The sequence below is a fragment of the Tyto alba genome, unplaced genomic scaffold (assembly GCF_018691265.1).
Source record: "Tyto alba isolate M040663 unplaced genomic scaffold, T.alba_DEE_v4.0 Super-Scaffold_42, whole genome shotgun sequence".
NCBI classification, from domain to species: domain Eukaryota; kingdom Metazoa; phylum Chordata; class Aves; order Strigiformes; family Tytonidae; genus Tyto; species Tyto alba.
In genome coordinates, this window is record NW_024881318.1 from 13932295 (window position 1) to 13956343 (window position 24049).

The following is a 24049-nucleotide window of genomic DNA, read 5'->3' on the forward strand; positions in this document are numbered from 1 at the left end:
GAGTGTGATGGCATGTGGGCAAACAAGGCTGTCTCTGACATAAAGCCCTCCTGGCTTGCTGTGAGGAGCATTGCCAGCATGATGCTTCTGTCTGATGTGATTTGGCAGGTCTAAATTGCTGTGAGAGAGGCTTCATCCCAGCACGAGGCTGCTGAAAATACACCAAGACCAGTATGAGACATGGACGTAGTAGTCCTGTCCTGGCACAGGGAGGGCATGCTCTGCCCTGGTGAGAACCCACTGAGGCGGAGACAAAGCCTTTGGCTCAGCCAGTCTGGTGATGTGATACAAGCAGAAACATGACTCTGAAGTTACTTGTCTGCTAAGGCAACTTCCCCCATCCTGCTACCATGTCTTCCAGCCAGGGCTCAGCGTGGGACCTGCAGCCCACAAGGCACAGGGAGCTGCCGCATCCCTTGGGGCTGAGCCAGTGCTGCAGCAAGGACTTGGCCCTTGCTTCTGCTGTGAGTTTGTGTTGTTTCTGCTTCCAGCAGTGGGTTTCTGTTCTGTGGTTTTCCACTGGGTTTAGCATAGCATTTTCTTCCCAGGAGGGTGCTTACGCCCTGCCACTGCATAGCCTTGTTGGCCCCCATGCACAAGCTAGTGCAAGTGCCACCATCCTGACCGTGCTGTCACCGTGGCTGTGCCACCTGGAGCTCAGTCCTGGGGATGCCATGCCAAAGTGGTAGCAGAGCAGGCATCACAGCCTCCCACCTGCTGGGCAGGAAGATGCTTCTTCATGGAAGAAGTACCAGCCTCTTGCAGCTGAGTGGCTAGAAAGGCCGTGAAGGCCCTTTTCACCCTTCAGTGGACATCCCTAGCTAAGTTTGGGGTATCACTGCAGAGGGAGGTGCACTCAGCTGCAGAGCAGTGGTGGGAGGTAAGGCTGCTGCAAAGCTGGAGGAGACCTTCTTTAGGGGTAGCAGGGCTTTTCCAGCCCTCGTGGGAGGACGTTTTCTGGTCACATCCAGATTGAGAGAAGAGGCTTTCCTGCCCTGGAGCTTGCCCGAGCCAAGCATATTGGAGGGGGAAAGTGCCTCCTTTACAACACCCCTAAGTAAACCAAGGTCTGCTTCCAGGCTATCATGGAGTGATTGAGTACAAGTCCTTTAGCACCCATCTGTTATGTCTTAATTAAAGTTTCTTGCTAATTATTTTTTCTTGTCAAGAGAGCAAAGCTGCTGACTCCAGGGATTTACCAAAGTAGAGCAAACAAACCCAGGCTCTGCTTGCTGCAATTCTTCATTAATGGACAAAATTAACTTGGAACAGTCCATATCTTTGGCTACATCGATGACACTTAATTACGCCTGTTTCCTTACAAAGATGTATCTAGTTTTAAATCACTTGTGGAATAACTGCCTCCTTAAGCATGAAATTCCTTCTCCTTGAAGGGAAGGTTTCTGCTGGCAACAAAAGCCTTGCAAAGACCAAGTGGCACCAGAGGGAGTAGATCTGAGGAGATCAAGGATGAAGTGTGCTTTGGGAAGCTGGTGTCAGGAAACACTCTCCAGTGCCAGACACTGTTTCATCTCAAGAAGGGCAGACGTCAGGGCTGTGAAGTTGGAGATGGGAGCGGAGCCAGTGGCATCCCTTGGACGTGGTTGGTGCTGCTCAGGCCAACAAGCATGGGTGCAGTAGGAAGGGAGAAGCCACGAGGTTGTGCCACCATGCTGTCCAATGGCTGGAGAAGGCCAGGAATGGCCCCTGTCCAGAGGGGAGATGGTCAGGCCACCTTTCTTCTTGCCCCTCTACCCTCTGGGCATCGCCACTCATCTCCTGTTGGCTTATTCATCTCATTTACCACAGGAAGTTGCAGGGTGCAAGACCTCACTGGTTTATCTGCCTTGGAAAGCTCTCAGAATAGCCCTGGCACCATGTAAATATTAAATGTATAATTTATGAATACATATACAGAGCTAATTAGTTGCTGATATAATTATTTGTGGCTAGTTGCTTATCTGTGGGAGGGACAAATGCTAATGGGGTGATGTGAAGGCCTGTCTGTCCGAAGGCACGCATGTAATTCTCCATCCCGCAGCAGAAGTGCTCCACGTCACCGGAGGGAGTGGGGATATGGCCTTTCTTGCTGCCTTAGTTTCACCATCTGCGAGAGGGTCAGAGTCAGAGCCTGTGCACCCTGCAGAGGAGAAGAGTGCTTGTGCCTGTCCCCAGAAATGCTGCAATGCCTTCCTTTTGCTCACTCTCTGCTTACACCAGTCACAACCCCGTGGTGCATTTGGGCAGAGGGCTCCAGAGGAACAGTTGGCCCAGTCTGCCTGCAAATCGCTGTGACAGCAAGGATGGTTTTGGCCCCCATGTGTGCATGCTGGAGGTTGACTTGCAACAGGCCCTGGCACAGAGAGACCCACTGAGGGGCTGCAGTGAGCGCTGGTGCCAGGAATGCAAAGCCATCTTCTCCACTTCCTCTGCTCCCTGATCAAAAGACCCCTCAGGCATCTGGGCACAGACCTCTGGGTCCACATCTGTGGCGTGGCTTCATGCATGCTGCATAGGGCACTGCCCAGTGGCATGCTTGCCTTGGCCAGGGAGCCTTAGCCCAGGGAACAGAGAGAGAGCAGCCAGTGGAGATGGAGGGTCCCAAGAGGAGTTTTGCTCCTTCCCAGCACAGCACATGCCAGGGCAGCCCTTGGGTTTTCAGGATTTCCCTGTGTTGTTTCCCTTGAAGTCTCAATACAGGTCAAGATTCATTTTAGAAGGACAACGAGGATGATGTTTCTATTGAGGACCTCCATCTGAGCCGGATGGCTTTGGGAAGCATCATGCATGTTTCCACAGGCTCTGCATCTCAGCTGCTTTGTCTCATCTTCCCTCCATGTCTCTTTGCTGGACCATTGGTCCCCATTGTGGTGCAGCTGCACAGATCTCACCGCCAAGTTGTCACTTGTCATCTCTAGGATGACATCAAAGCAGCTCACAACTCATTTCACCAAGTTGCCCCAGGTCCACCACTGGGAGCTGAGTGTGTCTGTCCCATGAGTGGCTGCCGTCTTCCCTCCACTGCAGCTTTGCAAGGGCTGTGGGTAAAGCTGTAATTTCTGCTCTTGTTATGCATCACCACGGCTCCTCTCCAGCTCTGGGACTTTATATCATAAGCCATGCTGTGCCTGATTGGCATGCCAGTGCTGTATCAGAGGATGTGGCGTTGGGTTGGATGCTCAGAGGCATGTTGCTGGTTGGGGTGCAGCACCATAACCTCTCCATCATGTGTGCTTCATCCTTGTGCTGTCACCCAACCAAAAATGCATCATTCTTTGGAGAAGCAGGATGGTTTAGGGTCAGGGCAGCATCGCTAAATATCACTTCTAGTCAATGATCACTGCAGTATTGGTGGGAAAGGAGCTTTGAAAGTGTCTAGTGCAGTGTCCCACTGAGAAAATCACTGTCCTCAACAGCAGACCTGATCAGCCATGGCTTTGTCAACAGAAACCTGACAACCTCCAAGGATGGAAGTCCCCACTCTCTGTGGATATCTGCACCACCCTCCTGGAGAATAAATTTTCCTCATGTCTACATGTCTAGCTCGAACCTCTTGAGCTGCAGCTCCTGGCTGTTGGCCCTCCTTCTGCTCATGCTACCAGTCGATGTCCATCCAGCAGGGCTGGCCCTGTAGCACAGGCAGCATCTTGGTCATCTATCCCATGTGTTACCAATGGTGTGATAACCAGGAGGGATGGACAGACCTCCTTCCCTTCCATATTTGAGGGAGATGTAAGGCTCTGTGTGGGCTGGGGGGGACAGTCCTGCCCATACACAGCCTGTGGGAATTGGAGGATCCCAGTGAAAGCTCTGGTCACCCTTGCCCATCCCCACTATAAAGCAGAACTGGTGTCCACAGAGCAAGACAGGGCTGCTCCAGCATTGGGGAGGGGGGGTGGAGGAGGTGTCTGTCCCCATGGTGCCCCTTCCCAAAGGGACTGTCACGCGTTTGCACAGCAGCATGTCTGGGTGGCACTGCTATGCCTGGCATAGGGCAGGAGAATGTGGGGACCTGGCTTGGTTCCAGTAAGAGCCTCAGCAAACTCGGCTGGCAGAAATGCCTCCTTCGAAGCTGCACTTCGGGTTTCTCCTTCGTCAGGGGTCTTAAATCATTGCCTTGGAAAGGAGCGTTGCTTTCAAAGACCTGTCTTCCAGGAACGGCTCCCTCAGCCCTTCTGGATGAGTTCCAGCATGTTTGTACTGTATTTAAGGACAAATAGGAAATAATTCAAGGTGCTTTTTCCCCCTTCCCAGCTTAGTCTTGCTGCCACCAGCTACAGACAAGCTGTCAGCCACAGTCCTGAAAAGCAGAGCTGGATGCCCCACAGCTTTCCTTTGCTCTCAGATTTTCCCTGGGGCTAGGCACCAGGTAGACAGGAGCCAGGCAAGGCAGGCAGGTCTGTGGGTCCTTTGCTACACTGAGCCTTTCTCCACTCAAGGCTGGTGGGTGGTGCAGCAGTCTCCCGTGTCTCTGATGAGCAGATCCCCAAGCATGAGGCCAGGAGAGTCAATGGTCTTTTGTGAGCCAGTGGGAAAGGGGAAGAGAAAATGTCAGTTATCTTACGCAACAGAAGAAATTAGAGGAAAACTTGAGTAAGGTGCTGGGACTGTTTAGCTCTGTAATCTGTATCTATCCATCCACCCATCCATCCATCCATCCATCCATCCATCCATCCATCCATCCATCCATCCATCCATCCATCCATCCACATGCATAGTCATCCACCCTTTCATTTTCATACACTTCCCTTCATCCCATCTGTGCCCATCCAGCAGGCTGTCCGGCTGTCTGTGATCACACGCATTCTTTCATCCGTCCACCCATCCATCTTCTTCCCTACTTCTGTCAATCTGCCTGTTTATGTGGGCCCATTCCAGCTACCCCTCCTCATACAGATGTCTTAGCTTAGATGTCCTCCCCTCTTTCTGCCTGCCAGCATGTGCTCTAAGCTTTTTTAAAATACTTGAAACACACTTGTCTGGTCGGCGCAGTTTCTCAAAGGTCCCTGCCCTTAGTTAGTGTCTGAAATAATCCTGAGGCATCTCACCCACATCTTACTTGCTACAACTGTATTTTTTCCCCATCTGTTCTTAGCACCCCCTTTCCCAACAGGGATAGCATCCGCAAAGGTGCTGTTTCCCTGGCAGAAGTTTGGACTCAGACCTGCCAAGAATTCCTCCAGGGCTGGCTTCACCCTGGGCTCTCTCCTTTGCTCAGGCTGTGGGCTTTCACACGTGCCCATGGCAGCCAGTGTCTGGATCATGCCCATGTGGTCCCACCTATCAACAGGACCCAGGAGCTGATGTCTAGAGAGGGAGAAAAGAACAGGACAAGCATGAGGGATACTTCTCCTGTCCCTCCCCACCATCAGCTGCCTGCAGCCTCACCAGGCTCACTGGGCGGCTCAGTGTTGTACTGCCCTGGGTGGTGTCTTCTGCTATGGATTCATTTAATCACAAATTTCCCTTAAATGTTGACATCCACAGCATCTGATGGACATGGGTTTCTGTAATTTAATCCCACTTTGTGCAAAAAAGCACTTTCTTTTTCTTTCATTTGCTGCCCCTTATTTTATTAGGGGAAAGAGCAGGCCGTCTTTTTCTATTCATCCTCCCTATGTCACTCATTATTGCTTAGGTGTCTATCATGTCTCCACTCAGTTATGTCCTTATACGGATGAAGGGATTGAGTCTGCTAAGCCATCTTTAGGCGGGGGCTCTTTCCAGCCTTTGCTATTCCTGCTTCCTTTCTCCGCTCTGTTTCCAGCTGAACTGTACTCCTAATGGCGTGAGGACAGATTTGTGTGCAGCTTTTAGGGTACAGCACTCTCCATTTTGTTCTCAATCCCTTTCTGAATAATTCCTAGAGTTGGGTTTGTGTTTTCGGTCACCACTGAGCTGATGTTATCAGGTATGTGAGTGCAATGACTCCAAGATATGTTTCCATGGAGGCTGCAGCTCATTTGGAGCCGTGAGTGTATAGGGGAAACAAGGCTTCATTTTCCCTGTGTGCATCCCTGTGCATTTATTGACACCGTGTTAGTGTCTGGTGGGTCTGTACTGTGATGTCCTTCTGCAACACTTTTGCACCCAGCTGTAATTTGGCTGCCCTGACAGCCTTCAGCAGCATGATGTCTCCTCTCACTGCCTCAACCCCCTTTTCCCTGTGAGTTATAAGGGTGTTGGGCAGCTCTGATCCAGCTCTGATCTCTGTTGAACTTCACTGGTGGCATCTTCTACTGCTTGTTCTCACCTTTGGTCTGCTGACCTTTAGCTGCTATAAATCTTTGCAAGGACTTTCCTCGTGTGTCAGGGCTGGTTGGTTTCCTTGGGAGGCACCTTGTCAAATGTGTTTTTGAAACCTAGGAGGATTTGGAGAACTGAACCACCCTTGTCTGTTCACAAAGGCTTGATGAAGCCTTGAAGGAACCTCATTCCCTGCTTATCCGCCTGTCCTGCTTCACCCCACGTCGTGCACACACTCACACACTCACACGGTTCTATCCTTGCCACACGCAGCCCAGTGCAGGCAGTGTAGCAACACGGGAAAGATTAAATTGCTAAGGATCATTAATGAATGTCAGCTCGAGCTCCTGTCCAGAAACCTGAGAAAATTCAATTAGGCAGCTGGTGCCCAATGAGCTGTATTGCCCCACTCGCAAGGTGCTAAATCAAGCAGCTCAGCAAGGCATCATGTTATTGTAGATAGAGAAGAAAAGCCAGGCAGGGAGACAAACAGCATAGCATGTGCCAGAGCAGCTGCCCCTTTCCAAAGCCCTGCATGAGTAGGTTGCAATCCTTCCACCTGGCTTCCTGGGCAGGGAATTGCAAGGGCAGATGCCTGCTTCCCACCTTCGCTGGTAAATAACTCAGCTTTGCTGGTGACAAGTCCTGGGGCTGTGTCATCCCTCTGCTGGGAGTTTCCGATGCATGCATTTGGTTTGCATCCTGCAACATGTCATCTAGATACAGGAGTGGCAATGACTTGCTGGGGTGAGTGTCTGGCCGTGCTGTGGGGCATTTGGCTGGTGACCCATACATGCAGCCTTGATGTGTCTCCCCCAAGGTAAAGGTCAGAGGAAAGCGTCCAGTGAGATGGAAGTGGTCCATGAGTCCTGATCCTGTGGTCTTTGCCAGATGATCCACTCTAGTTAAAGGTTAAAATAAATCAATATTGGGGCCAGCAAAAAAACTTGTACTTCCCTGGCCATCAACACAGTGCCCATGCCCCAGTCCTCCTCTTGCTTCCTAGATGTGATGGTGAGATCCAATTTCCAAGGCAGCTGTGCCAACGGGGCTCTGAGCTCACCTGGTTTTCTCCTCTTCCTCCCCACAGACAGCCACATCCAGTATGAGCGGGTAGGCGCGGACGTGACCATGAAGTGTGGCTCCATGGACTGGGACGCAGCTGTGACCTGGACAGCCAATGGCACTGACATCGATGAGTCCCACCTGAATGGGTCCTACCTGATCCTGAAGAATGTCGATCTGACACAGAGCGGACAGTACTCCTGCTACGAGGGCTCCTCCTGGCACCTCAAATACCAGACCTACCTGAGGGTGGGAAGTGAGTACCCCAGCATGTGACACTGAGGGGGACAGAGCCACACTCTCTGCTCCCATATTGACCGCTCACAGCCCCCTCCTACCATACCAACCCCTGCGCTTTCTATAGATACAGTAGCCTGCTGCACCCCACCATACGAGCTCCCTGTGACATACTAATCCCATCAGCAGGATGCTGGAATCAGCATCCAGCCCCAGACTTTGCATCAAAGCTGGTAGATTAAATGATGCCCCAGGACTCATTTGGGAAGGGATGTTGCTTCTCCATCCACCCCAGTGCTGCGACCACTATCCCTGCAGGTGGAAAAGAGTTGGGGCTGAGCTTTCAGAGGGGCTTGCAGCCAGGAAGGAGAAGTCCTGGCCAGGGTTACGGCAACATAGTTGTTTCAGAGGAGCAGCCAAAAGGTGGTGGCAGTTGCTGTGTGTTTGCAGGAGCCTCTGTACACAGGCATGTTGGAGGACAGCTGCACATTTCCCATCATTTTGCATATCTTATGCTTGAGATGCGCTGATTCACAGGTCTCGTCACAGGAGATAAGAGCTGTGCTATATTTCACATGATACTGAGAGCTGATAGCAGCTGTGTGTTTGGTGGGCTGCTGTGTTTGTACAGCTGATAGCAACTGTGTGTTTCACAGTACAGCATCTGCAACCAGCAGCAGTGGGATGTCTGGGAGCACCAGCCGACCAGCCGGCATAGCTGGCTGTGGGATGGTAACTGCTGCGGAGGATGCTGCGAGACACCAGCTGGGAGCCCCACCACGTTCCCAGGTTTGGAGGACATGGCAGAGCCTTTCTTTGATCCTTGTCTCACCCTCCGCCCCTTGCATCAAAGTCAGAGTGGCGTTTCTGTCCTTGACAGTGGTCCGGGCGCAGAGGGTCACAGGAAGGCTAGCAGTGGCCTGCATAAGCTCTGCAAATCAGGCAGGAGGGGCTCACTGCACCTGTAGGTCAGACTGAAGAAATCCAGGTCTCAGGGATGCTGCATGGTGTCCAACTCGTGGTTTAGAGTCTGCTGGGAGGAATCCTGCCACGTAGGCCAAGGGGAAAGGGTGCTGGAAGAAGCTGAAAGGCAATGTGAGAAGCAGGCAAGAGGGGAGCAGTCAGCATCGGGCAGGGGGTACGGCAGCGAGTGGGTATCGAGGATGGGAGCGTGGCAGACAGAATCCAGTGGCGGATGAGTCAGGGGCCTCCCAACCACGCTGTTGGGGTGAGGAGGTGCTCACGGATAGTTTGGATGCAGGGGAGGCAGGAGCTGGCTTCAATGTGGGCGGCAGCAGGAGGAGGCTGTGCAGCTCCTCTGCTTGGGCACATGCTTGCCAGATCCCATCTGGGGAGAGGTCCCAGGCCACGACAGTGCACGGGGGGGCTGCAGCCCAGGTCTGGAGGAAACAAGGGGACTGGGGAGGAGGATGCAACCTCCAACTGCCTCCTCTGCAGCTGTGGCATCATCGTGACTTTGCAATGGCTCTTCCATCTGCTAAGCACCTCACTAATAGTAATCCCTGTCAATCCGCTCAAGGACCCAGGGGAGTTGCTCAGTGTTAGAGCCCAAATCCTGCTGTTTCCTATTACTGCATGTTCCCATTTGCTGGAGGCTCAGAGCCCCCCTGAGCACTGGGCAGCTGATGAACCCAGTTGGACACTGCAGAAGCCACCGGCACCAGGAGAGGGGGTGACAAACAAATAAGCGAATGCCCAGTGTTAACACAATTAAGTATGCAAGGAACTAATCAGGTGAGACGCTTTTAGTGGTAATTAATTTAATTGCCTGGATTTTAATTTAATGTTCTCTGTGAGGTTTCTTTTCCCAGTGCTGCCACCCCCAGTCCCTGCCTGCACACCTCCCCCCAACTTTACTGCCTCTGCAGGGCATGACTGATATCCTGGAGGTGTGTGGGCTGCTGCAGAGGAACGGGTTTGGGAGCATCCCGGGAGGGCACGGATATGGGGGTGGAAATGGAGACGGTCATGGGCATGGTGATAGAGATGGAGAAGGAGATGAGTGATTCGCGGGATTTTTACAGCGTGGCCCTGTGGTAGCATCCCTGCTGCAGCTGAGCACACTGGGAGCCCATACCTGGGATTTGAGGGATCTTGGACTCGTTTTGTTTCCATTGCAAGAGAAGTTAAATGAAAACAGGCTTGTGCCTGCATTTTCCCCTCTTACTGGGGCAGCAAAAAACATGACAGCAGCAAGAGTGAGGGGCTGGGGGCCACATGCGGTGAAGTGCTGGGGATCTCATTGAATAAATGACAGTACCTGGAGTGTTCCCCTGAAGTGAGGCAGGGACACTCCTGAGCAGACAACACCGCAAGAAGGATGTGGGGAGGGAGTGAAGAAGGGCTGGGAGGACTGGGAAAGGGTGTCAATTAGCAAAGCGAGGTCCATCATGGGGGTCAGTGAGCACAGGGATAAAGGGAGACCTGCCAGGAGTCAAGCTGAGTGAGCCCTTGCAGAGGAAATGAAAAGGGCGGTTAGCCATATAAATATGGAGCAAACGAGGAGAGAAGAGCAGAGCTGGCTCTGCAGCCAGGTTTCAGGGGAGATTAAAGGTAAGCTCAGCAGAACCCGATACCAAATGAATCCCGCTGGGTCTGAGCGGCGATGCTGAGGGCGAGGGCAGTTCAGACTAGGTTAGAGGAGGGAGGATAAAACCTGGAGACAATCCTCTGCCATGGAGGCACCTGCAAAGAAAATGATGCATTGAAGGCTTGGGGAGCACCTCATCCCCAGGTGAGGACATCTCCTGTTCATTAGCAAGGCTCATTAGCGGCTGAGAGGTCAGTGGCAGTACCCAGTGCTGTGGGGAGAGGCAACATGTCTCTTGTGCTGGAGAGAAGGAAAAATCCTGATCAGACAGCCTGACCCCACAGTACAGCAGGGCCGCAGGGTGTGCTTGGAAGAGGGAGCAATTAAAAACATGGAGACAAATGGAAAATGGGAGAAAAATACAAGGAGGACTTGCCAGGGATATATCACACCAGATGAACATGATAGCTCTCTTTGATAAGGGAACTGATTTCTTAAGCCCAGAAATGTGGTCGATGTAATCTGTCTTGACTTCAGTGAAGTATTTGCTATGATGCCACATGGGAAATTATGAGTTAAACCAGAGAAAATGTGGATTAGTACGAGAGTTGGAACACAGCTTAGGAAATGGCTAAAGGGGATCAGATTGTGCCGAAAGGGGACCTGCTGGAAGGGATGCAGGAGCTTCGGCATCAGCCTTTGGAACACTGTCAGTGGTGTTTCCCATAATGGCTCTGGCCCACAAAGACCAGGGAGCTCTGGTGGGATGTGACAGTGGCTCTGGGGTGACCCGGGGATTTCTGGGCTGAGGATTTCACACCAGAGGGGCCAGGATGCTATGAAATGGTGCAAAAGGCAAAAAATGCGTGAAAGTGTCTCATCAATGTGCTTCAGCAGGCAGGCGGGAGGACATGGGTAACTCAACTGGTCCTTGGGTGGGGATTGACAGCCAGGTCCACACCATGGGGGATGTGGCTGAGAGCCCAGCAGCAACCCACAGAGGCTGGGAATAGCCAGGCTGTCTCATTCCCTGCAGAGATGGGGACACTGGCGCACGTGCCGTGGGGACAGTATCCATCCAGGGATGGGGTGACCGACAGATGGAGAGCCCACACTAGAAAGAAGGAAGGGCTCACACGCTTGCTTATCCTTAAGGGTCCCAGATCACCCATCTCCAGGGCAGGAATCATCCCAAGCACAAACCAGCCTGGGGGAAGGTGGTCTTTCTCCAGGGCAGCCTCTTCCAGGGGCCTTAGAGTAGCAACATGTTGTTCTGCCTCCTTTTTTCAGGCAGCTGGGTATGAAGTGAAACACAGGAGAGTAACCAGGATGCTCCGTGCTCCTCTCCAGTGGATTACCTGCCCTGCAGCCTGGAGAGTGGTGGATGCCTGAGCATGGCCAGAAGCATCAAGTGATGGGGCTGGGGCTTTTTGCATGCCGGGCATCCCTGGCCTGAGCCTGGGGTAGAGCACCAGGAGCCGGCAGGAGGGAGGGGAAGGCTCCAGGTACCAGGAGTGCAGCACCGGGCTCCCAGCTGCCCCCGCAAGCAACAGTTCTGCGTTTGGAAGCGCACAGCCAGAGGGCCCGGGGATGGATATAACAAAAACGTTGGGAAATAATGCGCTCTTGAGGTTTGGCACACGGCTCCGTGCATTACAGAATGTTATAAAAATACTGCTAATGGGCCAGAGAGGAGTGGAAACGCACGGCGGAAAGGCTGCCAGAAGCCGGAGAGCGCACATGGGAGTGGGGAGGCCTTGTGTGCAAAGAGGGAAGGGAGAGAGGCAGCCAGGGCGGGTGTCCATCCTTCCACTCCCAACCCTCCATCCCTTTCTAACCTGCTTATCTCCATCCTGACCCAACAGCTCTGCCCGTTTGTACTTCTCCTTTCACCCCTCTGCCCAGCTTTGGGGATGCCCAAGGGCTGCTGGTCATGCTGCTGGCTCCCATTGCTCTGCCCACTGCCTAACAAGGCTGCTGCCTGGTGTTGGGGTGCTGCCCTGGGCTGGGGTACAGGCAGGTGTGGGGTCTGCATGGGAGGGAAAATACAGCAAAATCCTCTCCAGCATCAGGGCGCAGGCAGTAGAGGCGCTCTCCCCGTTTCAGTGGTGGCACAGGGGCTTGTAGCCCGGTGCCAGCTGCAGCCCTGCCCCATGGGTATCGCTGCTCCCCAGGCAATGGTGGGAAAGGGGCTGGCAGAGGGCAAGCAGCTCTGGGCTAGCCTCCTTCCTCCATGTCTGTCACTGCAGTGGCTGGCGAGAGAAAGGGGAAAAAACATGCGGTTTGACGGAAAACTACATGGAAAAACAACCAAATTAACAGAAAAACAAACAAAGCAAAACCAGAGAGAAGGAGGGGAGAAGGGGCAAAGCAACAGGAACCACATGTGAGCGGGGAGGCCGGGAGAGCCCGAGTGTGTTCTCTGTCCTGATTAGCAAGCGATCAAACATCGGCCACTAATAAATAATCAGTCTCCCTTTTCTCTGCCTTAGAAGTCTCTTTCCTCCCAGCTGGGCTCCAGCTGCAACCAGAGGGTTGGACTGCAGTTTGCATCTCTTTTTTAGTTTTGTTTTTTTTTTTAATATAACTTTTTTTTCTTTGTCACCCATACAAAACAAGAAAGAAACAAAAAAGGTAACAACCTCTCAATGTAAGACATGCACCTCTGGCTCCTCAGGAGATGGATGCAGCACAGGGTGGTCATGAGCATCCCATGATGGGCAGTGGCTAAACAACAGAGAAAGGCAGTGTCGGGGACCAGTGTCTGCTTGCCTGCTTTCATAGGTTGGTTTAGTGGGAAAAACTTCAGGAGGGCACTGCTGGCACACCATCTTGGGAAAACAGAGGTTTGTCTGGCTCTGGCAGCCACCGGTGAGGATGCCTCTGCCTCGGAGCAGTGTGCTACTGGTCGGGCCAGCGCTCCTGCTGCTGGCGCAGATGCTGATGGAGAAACATGGGCTCGGGGTCAGCTCGTGCAGATATTTCCCTGCTCGTGTCCAGCGATCTGTGATGCAGGGCTTGGGTTTTTTTTTTTTTGAAAGCCCCTTTGATGGATTTTTCCCCTATGAACTTACCCAATCCCTTCCCTCGGCGATGTAAACTGAGTCTATTTCGAGAGCAGCAAGTTAAACATGATTGCAACCGTTCCCTGGCACCAGGGCCAGCTGGCAGGGAGTAGTGCCCACCCCTGTGATCCCTGTGACCCTCTGAATGTGCTCCTGTTCTCAGGCCAGCCCCATTCAAGGTCAGCCTGAGGGCTATGCCCAAGCAGTGCTTGGTGCAGGACTACATTAACCTGGACCAAACCTATGGGAGGGATTGAACTAATAAATTTACGTATTTGGCTCCTGATATTCCAGCATTGGGAGATACACCACAAAGCTGTTGGGTTTTTTGCTATGGATGTGGTTGATTTTCCCCTACATGCCTGCAGCACTGGGGGCTGGCTTGGTCCAGTGGTCCTGGGGGGCATCAACCCCACGGTTCCCAAGAGCCACAGAAAGGGAGTGTTGCAGATAAGGTCAACCAGATTGCAGGATTGCTTCGTTCATCAAAATTCAGGTTTATTTCAGAAGGCATGCAGGCTCTTCAGTTGCTGCCTTTCTGTGCCGAGCTGTTTGTTCGTGGCTGGGAAAACTCAACAGATGAACTTTGTTGCTTGTGCCCAGATTTCGGGTCTTGGCCCAGCTGGGAGTTGGAAAGGCATGCTGGGTAACAATATTCAAATTGCCATCCCAGATTTTTAAGGAGAAGGCCAAAAAAAAAAAAAAAAAAAAAAAAAAAAACCACCCAAAACCCCCACCACGTTCCCAAATGCAATTAGTCCTAATCGAATTAGGAGCCGGACTAGAAAAACAAACACGTTTGCAGGCAGCAGGCGACCTTTCTGCCCCGTCCGGCAGGATGCACGCTGCCGTGCCGCAGCGGGAAGGGCTGAATGAAGCCGTGCCCCTTGGCCCACGTGTGCGCACACTCGCACACTTGCACCCGCGCGTGCACGCACCCGCGACCCGCTGCGTTCCTCCCGTCCTTCCCATTGCCGGGCTGGGCAGCCTGCCCAGCTGCAGCATAGCAGAGTGATGCTTCTTTGGCTCGCTATGTAAAATATGATAATCTGGGGCAGCCGGTGTCAGAAACAATAAAAATATCCCCTCTCCCATCCTTGCGGCCCCCCGCTTCGCGCGGGGGAGCTCGGGGCGGCGAGGAGCGCGCAGTAGTGAGGCGAGCAGAGCGGCACGTGGCATTTATTAGGTGCCGCGGCATGGGACCGCAGTGCAGGCAGCTCTGCCCTGGCCTCGCTGACGCTGCGGCCCCTGGAGCCCCTGCCCGAGGGAAGAGCATGCCCGGGAGATGGCCAACGCAAGCGGGGTCCCATGTCCCATGGCAGGTCCCCACCGGTACCTGAAGGGACGTAGCCCCACACTTGACCCCACCAATCGACAGGTTTATGCAGGGTTGGGTGCAATGGAGAGGTCGTAGCTTTGCCCTTCGCCTGAGGCATGGCAGGAACTTTGCATGGCATGGGGGCACTGAGAAGCAGTGGAGCTGGTTACCCCCTCGCCAACCCCCCTTCCCAAAACAGAGGTGGGGGAGTTCCAGGGTTGCCAGTGACCATCCAGAGCCAGGGATGGAGCGTCCATCAGAAAGAGGGTGCTTGAGGTGCAAGGACCCTCTTGGTGAGCACCCAGTGGGGTCCTAAACTTTGGACCTACATGTGAAGCAAGACCAGAGGCTCCCTGTGCATCCCCTACTGCATCAGGGATGGGGGTGAGATCATGAGATGGGGCAGTGGGGCAGCCTGGCTCTTCCCCCCAGGTCCTGTCCCAGCAGCTTCCAGGCTGGAGGAGAAGAATAAAAAGGACTTTGGAGCTTGGCAGCTTCCTGGGAAACCCTCCCTGTCTTCACCTAGCATAAATGCTGAAAGCTGCGTGCAGAACCAGCATCCCTTGTCCCCGGGGGGGATGGCAGCACAGACTCCTCCCACTCTCCTGAGGTTTGTTTATCCTTCTGAACATGACAAAACCAGCCCCCTAATTAAAGAAGCTCAAGCTCAGTCTAAACAGCTTCCCACAGCCCCTGCTCCACAGTGCTGGGAGTTAGGGATGCTCAGGTCTGGGAGGACAAATCCGCCTTGGCTGGGGGACAGTGGCCGTGGGCTGGGGAGGGTGCCTGCCGGGGGGAGTGAAAGGGGCACACACTGGTGCTCTGTTTGCACTGGCCTCTGAGCCAGTAAGGATTTTGTCTCGGCTGCTCCTAAGTGCCCCTTGTCAAAATATTTGGTGCGAGCTTCCCTGCTGCCCACCAGCGGTGTGTCCCCAGCTTCAGGGGCGCTGGGAAGGGAGGAACCGGCCAGGATGCGGCCACCTCCCGTCCCTGCAGCCATGGGGCAGGGGGCAAAGGGGTCGGTGCTCCACTTGTGGACGCTGCTTTTCCTTCTGCACCCACAGCCCCACACAGCTGTGGCACTTAAAGAAAATCACAGTCTGCTTCCTGAAACCCTGCCGACATCACCAGCGCAGGGTATAGCTCTTGCCTGTCGCCAGCCATGTGTGCTCGCGTCGGCAGAGACCCAGGCCAAGAAGTCTCCTCAGAGATGGGCAGACCCCATAGCGGGCATCCTTTGCAGCCCCATCCCTCCCACCTGGAAGGAGAGGAGATGGCATGCAGCAACAAATCCTCATCTTTTCATGGCTCCCGGTGCTTCTCCTTAGCTCTATGAAACTGCTGGTGGCAGCTGGGAACTGCAGCAGGGCCGGGACAGGCTGTGAGGTCCTGGCCGAGGACTCAACAGGGTCAGGGCAGGATCCAGTGTACTTCACCGTGAAAGACATTGTCATTAGCTATGGTTTCCCGAGCTGGTGCATCTGCTGTAAATAATTTAGCAGAGTAAATGTGTGCTAACAGCAGGTGAGGGTGGGAAGGAGAGGAGAGGAGAGGAGAGGAGAGGAGAGGAGAGGAGAGGAGAGGAGAGGAGAGGAGAGGAGAGGAGAGGAGAGGAGAGGAGAGGAGAGGAGAGGAGAGGAGAGGAGAGGAGAGGAGAGGAGAGGAGAGGAGAGGGAGAGGGAGAGGGAGAGGGAGAGGGAGAGGGTGAGGGAGAGGGAGAGGGAGAGGGAGAGGGAGAGGGAGAGGGAGAGGGAAAAGAGACTTGGGTCTGGAAAGCAGGGAGGGGCACTGTGAATGAAGTGAGATTATTCTCCTCCCGTTAGTGGGGCAGGGTGGTGTCTCCCCCCCGCCCCCCGCTCCCCATGGAAAAGGAGTCAGAGGGTTCCCATGCCCAGTATATCCCTTCTCTCCCCAGTCTTCTCCCGAGCTGTCAGCATTGGTACCAGAGGCAACTGCAGGACAATTTCCAGTTGCTCTTGCTCCAAGCACTTTAATGCTGTTTAAACAATTACGCAGTTGATAAATTTTGACAAGAAGAGATAGGAATAGCCTGGGAGAGCCACGCAGTAGAAATGCTCTAAACAGATGTCCCTTTTCTCCCCCTCCTCTGCTCCCTGGGGGTCTTTATCTTTTGCTGCCAACTAAGCAAGACAGAGTTTGCATGAGTTGGGGATGGTGGGGAGGGGGAACAAAATGCCTTATTAAAATGGTTTATGATACCATCCCCAGGGTGACGGCAGCTTGTTTTCTCTCCAGGATGGTCTCTGCACTGGTGGGAGCCATGCACAGCCTGCTGAGTGCAGATGTGGCTAACGGCAGGCCATTCGTCCCTTTCCCCACCAGTTCAGAGGGTACCAGACTGGGCTGCCTTGCTGCTGGTGTTGCAGGAGAGGGAGAGGAGTGTGGGGTGTTTTCCAAAAGCACGTGAGCAATGACAATGTGCTGTGTCAGGCAGAACAGGGAAATTTGGTCTTGCTCTGGAGACGTGAAGAGCCATATTCAGCGATGCCTGCACAGAACCTCATGCAGCAGGGACCAGCAGTGGCTTCCCAGTGCTGCAGTTTGCTCCAGCTGAGAGATGTGGAGGACAGAGCAACCACAAAAACAGAGCTGCACCAGAATCATGTCCACAAGGGAAGCTTGATGTCCTGTGTGGACTGAGCTCGGATGTGTAGGGAGGGGAGATGGATGCTGCTGTCCATCTCTGGAGGCCAGATTGTTTAATGTGTCCATGCCAGGAAACCACGGGGAGGTTGGGCACTGGAGCTGAAACCTTGGTGCTGTATTTTTGCTCATGTTGTGCTGCCTTTTTCTGAGTGCTCCCAACCCTGGATGTTCTTCCTTGCCACAGCTTTATAGTGTGTGCGGCTTTGTGCTGAGCACACCCCAACTCAGTGCATGGTCCATGAGGAGCAGCTTTGCACAACATGTGTTGTCATGTGTCGCAGATGCACGTGCCTCGTCCTCTCAGTCAGGGAAGAAAGCAGAGAGCTGCAAGCAGGTCTCTGCCTTTCGGCTGCATTCTGGATGCTGTGCAACGTGTATTGGTCTGAGCCAGTGCCTGAGGACAACAGCAGGCTGGAGCCAGGGAGCTGTGAAATATGTTGTGTGTTGTATGGCGAACAGCATGGGATTCATCGTCTGTTGTTGTCTTTGGAGTCAACTGTGGTGCTACTCACTTTTGGGGGGAATAACTGCCTTGCTGAACCCCTGTCTCGTGATGGCAGGGGACAGGCTGATATTGTAGCCCTAGTAACCCCGCAATTCTCCTGGAGAAGGGCCCAAGGCGGTTTGTGGTCTCAAAGCCATCCCTGCAGCGAGGTGAGAACCCAAAGCACCCAGGCATTGCAGAGGCATTTGTCTGAGCACAGAGCAGAGGGTGCTGGGCAGAAAGGTGCCCCGTACGGGTGTTGTTCCAGGGTGTGACAACCTGCCGATGTGTACCTGTGCATCACTACAGGCATGCTGCAGCATCCCTTACCTGTGCAGTGGTGTGGTTGCACAGCCTGGAGGGAAGCTCTGTGGCTTGAAAGACAGCATGCAACGGGTTTGAATGTGCCTTTGCAGAGAGGGTGTCCTGGCATGGAGGTGGGGGCGGGATGTCTCTGCCTGTTGTGGGCACATTTCTGGCTTCTGATAGGTTTTCTAAAGCTTAATCCTGCTGTATCAGTCGCTGCTCTCTACCTCTACACCCCAGCTTCTTCCCCTTCCCTCTGTGCCTGACTTCCCTGAGTCACCAGCCAGGTGCAGCTGCCCTCTGCCATTTGGCTTCATCAGCTTCTTCCTCCTCTTCCTCCCTTGCTCTCACCAAAACCCAGGGGCCCAGGCACTGGTGCTGTGCTGAGACACAGGGCAGCCCCTGCCAACTCCCATTTGCCTCCCTGCCAGGGAGAAGAGCCCCAGCTTGATGGGAAGCAGCAGGGTCAGAGCCTAAATGAAAAGGCAGAAGGGGAAACTGAGGCACAGACTGGGGAGCAATTTCCAACAGCCGTGCAACGGGGCTTAGAAAACAGACTGGTGATTCAGTGTCCTCCTCATCCTGCATGGCTTCCGAATTGGGGTGTGCTGGGTTGGGCCCCACCCTACCCCAGGGCTCCCATCTACCACAGCCCATGCCGGAGGAGCAGCACACCCCGGTCACACAGGACTGGGTGTCCCTGCATTGCACCACAGAGCAGAACAGCTCACAGACAGCCATCCTGGACTGGGCAACCTTCACACGTGCTTCCCTTTCTGCCACAGCCTCACATCATCCAGCCCTTCCTCCCATCCCTCCTCCTTCTCCCGCTGCCGGGCCAAGCAAGACAGAGGTGGTGGAACATGTCTGGCTGGCCCATGAGTTAATTTCTGCTTCCTTCTGCTCCCCACAGCAGCTCCTGGTCTGCAGCAAGGAGGCAGAGCCATGATGCCTGGGGAGGGGAGAATTCCCATATCTCCAGCTGACCTGCTGCATTGGACATAGGTGGTGAAATAAGGTCCAAAATCAGACCCCTGAACTCCTGGAGAAGAGAGTGTGGAGCGAGGTAGCTGCTCCCGTGGCCAACCCTGCTATTCACATTAATGCAAAGCAGGTGGGAAAACGCTGCTGGGTTAGGGACTGTGTAAGAGCACCAGGCTGCTCCTTGCTGCAAGTGCCGGTGGTGACATGTGGCTTTTGAAAACCAGGCTTGCCTTGCTGGAGCAGCGTAAGCACACCCAACAACACTCCCATCACCTCTGGAGACTCGGGAGGGGAAACACCACTTGCTTTTTTAGCTGCCAAGGCAGCGTTCGTGGGTGTGATTTTTGCTGTAGCAGTGCGGGGGCTGCTGCGTTGGCCCGCAGAGGATGTTGAGGGTTTTGTTCAGAAGTGAAAAAGAGCGGTGGGCTTTTTCACGGGCATTAAAATGCTCACAAAGCTGCTGTGACACATAGTCATTGCAGGCATCATTTTGCTGCATTCCCTTCTCTTGCTTCCCTGTCTCCTGGCGACTGGTGGAGCAGAACAAACCTCAGGGATGATTCTCATTCGGGGCAAACACAGAAGCTGCCCGGGGCTGATGGTGGTGTGAGGTCTGTTCTGCCATACACCTTCAGGGCTTAATTATGATGAAAAAAAAGCAAAATTGCAGAAAGCACAGAAGATACCTCCTGCAGGAGGGTGCCAGGATGGAGACACCCCAAACTATGGGTTTGTATTGGGACGGGCTGGACAAAAAGACTGTTCTGGGGCTTTCAGAGCCAAGATTCAGCCAACTCTGCCAAATGCTGCATATGTACAACAAAGAGGCAGTTTTACCCCTTGCAGATTGGTCCTGGGATGTTATGGGAGGAGTAAGTTGAGAAGGACCTTGGAAAACCAGGGAAAGTAAAGAAGGATGCAGAGGGAGCATGGGGAACTGCTGTAAGGAGAAAGACTTAATATAGCCTGCTCAGTGTCTTCAAGAGGAGCTGGAAGGATGCCCTGACTCCCGTTGGTAATTATCTCCAAGTGGAGAAGATACTGGGTACTAAACCAGCAAGCAAAGCCATAACTAGAGCCAATGACTGGAAGCTGAGCACAGCCATGTTCAAATTAGAAATGAGGCTTATATTTTTAATAGAAAAAATGATTAAGCATCGGAACAAACTGCCAAAAGCAGTGGCGGTTCCTCTGTCGCTTGTTATCTGCAGAGCAAGGCTGGCTGCTTTGCTGAAAGATGATTTAGTCAAACACGAGTTATTGGGCTCAATAGAGGGGTAACATAGGGACATAATGGCCTGTGCAACCCAGGAGGTCAGGTGAGATGAACTAATTTTCTCCTGTGGCCTTCAAGTCAGTGAGTTAAGGAAGGTGCATATCCCTGTCTTGCAGATTTAGCTTCACAGTGGCTGTTTCTTTTGTCGGATAATGTGACTCGGGTGTTTGGTACTGTGGAGCAGGGCTGCGAGGACAAACCTGCAGCACGTCAGGCTGTGAGGCATTCAGAGGATGCTGCATGTCCCCTCTCAGGATGGGGCTGAGACCATACCCCTCATCCCCTTCATCTTCTGAGATAACCTGCTTCTCATATCTGTCCTGAAAGACAGTGGGAGAGTGGAGTTTATAAGGAGCAAAATGAGGGAGGTGGGAAAGGGCATAGCTGCCCTCTCCGGGTCCAAACTGAGTTAGTCCAGCCCTGCTCAGCGATGCTGTGGGACAATGATGAGATGGGGACAATGATGGTTTTCCAGATGTCTCAGCCAGCCACACTCCCTGCAGCGCTGGGCTGCTTCCAGCCAGTGCAGGGAGGTTAAGCAAGGCGCTGGGGGCAGCTGCAAACGAGAACCCTGGAGCAAGGTGCCTGGGCAGAGGAGGGTCGGCAGCAGTCCTGCAGAGCTCAGGAGGAGCAGTGGCTCCTCGTTCTGCTCCATCCCAACTCCCTGATGCCTTGGCTTTGTGCGCACCCTGCTCCCAGCCAGGAGGACCTGAGTGGTGGCTCAACACCAGGGTGTCTGTGAGGCACAGGGAAGGCAGAAAAGCAAAATAGACCAAAATGGGATGAGATGGCTCAGGGCTGAGAAAGGGAAGGGGGGAGGGAGACAGGGAGGAAAGACTCATGTGAGACATTAGCGTGAAGGAGAGCAAGCTCCTGCAGCCTTCCTCCAAAGGAGGGATTGACAGGGAGCTTTTGATGAGGAGATGAGAATGGAGATAATGTGCCATCAAATGATGGAGGGGAGGGAGCCGGGAGTAGCTCCCAGTGAACCTCTGCCTCCAGTGTGCAGACAGGAGCTTGGCACAGAATGCCCAGAAGCACTTACCTCCCTTAATGGCCAGTCAGAGCCTCGCAGGCTGCCCCATTAGGAGCTGCCTCCCCAGGCGAGCTGGCACGAATTGCTCCGCCAGCCCAGGGACCAGTCATGCCATGGAGCCAGTGATGCTGTCTCCAGCCCCAGTGCTCCTGGCCCCTCTGACTGGGCGTGAGCCAGGCCCCAAAAGTGAAGCAGGGTAGCACACTGGTTTAAGGTGAGAGCGGGTTAGTTTGTCTCTTTTTGAAGCTGTCTGACCCTTCTAGGAGCAAGAAAAGCTGTGCATCACTCGGGGGATGCCGTGCACCCTGCAGGTCACAGTGCCACGTCCTTATCCGAATGTGCTGATGTTGCACAGGGTGACACAGCCCATGACAGGAGGAATTGGTGGTCCAGGGTAGCAGATTGGTGGTCAGGGTGGCAATTGAGTTGAAGATGTGGGGTGTCAGGCTGGTATTGCTCGTGGGCAAAGCAGCACCCACCAACCCAGGCTCTCCACCAGCACCCTGCGTGCAGTGAGCTTGTATGGGGCGGGCAGCCCAGCAGCAGCACAAGAGGTAGAGGATGCAGCCTCAGGGTTCCTGCTGGGCAGCTTTTCCAAACTAACACACTGGCGGCTGCTGCCAGATGCAATCCGGGACACGTATCGACGGGAGGAGCTGGCTCTCCTCATGCTAGAAGGGGGCCAAGTCGTATTCACCTACTGCTCCAGCAGTGCTCCCTGCTTTGCATGAAAGAGGTGCTTTGATTGCTGACATCTGTAGACAATCAGATAAGAATTAGAGTTATTCCTCTCGGCATAAATGGTATTTCTAATCTCATAATCCCTTAATATTGTTCTCACCAGGATGTGGCTGCTGCTAATCCCTGAGAGTTTGTTCTTGGGCAATTTTCAGGGAAACTGGGGAGGGGGGGGGGGCGGCGGTGCAGGAGGAGGGGTTGGCCACCTGCCCTCCCTCACCCCCAAAATCCCTTCCGGGTGTGAAGCAGGCGCAGCAGAGCCGGTCAGGCAGCAGCCCCTCTTGCCAGCGGGAGGATTCTCACGCTGGGATGGAGGTGTTTGCAGAGCCCTTTCACCACTGCTGCAGAAAACCCCCACAGGTCTTCCCATCTACATTGCTGCCGCAGGTTTGTCTCTTGGCTGAGCAGCTCTGTGGCACCAGCAGCTGGCTCCTGCTTGGTTTTGTCACTTTTCTGCTTTCCGAAAGCAGAGGCTGATCCCTGAGGAACAGTCTAGGGCCTCCATTTGTGTGCTAGAGGTGCAGCGAGGGACAGCACCCTGCTGCGGGGCTGCAAAGGTCAAGATCCCCAGGCAGCTGAGGGTAGTAGGAGCTTTGCAAGGATCCTGGGCTGCCTTTGACCCTAATTTTGCATCTTTCTTGGGCTAGAGTGGGGAGAACCACTTGGGTTGCTCCCTACCCCCTGTCCTGATGTTGGTGCACTGGATACAGATGTGCCTCTCCAGCAAGCCACTGTGACCTTCGTTCTGGCCACCTTGTAGGCACAGCTGAGGTGGGGAAGGGTCTGGAAACCTCCTGCCATCTACCCAGAGCAGGCAGGAAGAGTCACTTTTCCTGCACCTTCCCTTCTGCAGCCTACCCCAGCTGCACGGCGACGGCTCCACTGGCTGATACCGAACCACAACAGGGTCTTGCACACAGGCTGCCAGCAGGAACTGGGATGAAATCCAGCCTGGGTGGTATTGGGCTCGCCTGTTGCCTGCAAGCCATGTGCAGCCTACTGTGGTGCAGAGATGGAGATCCTGCCCTGAGCACCAACTCATCCCAACGCACAAGGGCCAAGCTAGCAGGTACTCAAGGGAGCCAGCTTGCCATGCAGCAGTGAGCAGAGGGGCTGGGTGTGCTGGTGTCTGCAGACACAGCTCTGTGCCTTTCCTGTCTTCTGGGTTCCTTCTCTTCTACAGAAGCTGCTGCTTCTCCCATCGCTTCAAGTTTTTCCCCCCAGACAGTTTGGAGAGGCAGCACAACTGCTTCAGCCTTGTCCTGGGCATCCTCATCTTGGCAAGGTAACGGTGTCAGAGATGGCTTGGTAGTAATAAATATCCAATAAGTCTGTGCCTGTCCACGAAATGTAGAGAGCCCCATGCTGGTAAAACATGCCCATGGCACGGACACACAGCAGGGCAGAGCTTGTAGGAGGAGGCTGCCTTCCCCAGGAAGCATGCCCATCACCATCCCCTCTGTGCTCCTCTCCCAGCATCCTACCTGCCAGGGTACCAGCATCCCTCCCCTCGGCCACGCTGAAACCTGTCCATCATTGCCTTGCAGCCCTGAGCGATTTGTTACTATAGCTACATTTTTCCATGCAGGGAAATCTCAGATCTCTGCTGGGCTGAGGTCTTCCTCTCTTTTCTGCATGGCTGGAAGGAAAGGAGAGGGCTTAGCCTCGAGGCCAGGCATCGCAAACTGTGCCACAGGGATGCCGTGGTATCAGGACTCAGGACACAGCAATGCAATGGTGCAGCTTTTCCAGAAGTCCCTTAATGTCTTGCAAACGTCAAAACTCTGTGAAGTCCCCAGGAAGAGAGGGGTGGATGGTGTTGGCTTGCAATGAGCCTGCATAATGCCACAGTGCATTTCCCTCCTTCTCACTGAAGGCTGGTAGTTGGAGAAGGAGCTCGCAGGTACCCTCACTGGAGATGGCACTTTTCAGATTCCTAAGGGGTTTGCCCAGAAAGGGGAAATGAATGGGTTTTGTTACACACTGCCAACTTTGGAAAAGTGCCCTGCAAGTCAGAGCCAGCTGAAAACTTTTGGTAAATTGGGAAGATAGAGAATTAAGTGCTTGCGTTCAAGA

General features: G+C 53.8%; 1 protein-coding gene across 3 annotated transcripts in view; it reads left to right on the forward strand.

The window, feature by feature from the left end:
• CNTFR (ciliary neurotrophic factor receptor) overlaps positions 1-24049 on the forward strand; it is a 214422-nt gene that overhangs the window by 145994 nt on the left and 44379 nt on the right. For all 3 annotated transcript variants that reach the window (XM_042804453.1, XM_042804452.1, XM_032988103.2), the window contains one exon: positions 7337-7567. In XM_042804453.1, the coding sequence (XP_042660387.1) occupies positions 7337-7567 (231 nt within the window). The remainder of the gene's footprint in view (positions 1-7336; positions 7568-24049) is intronic.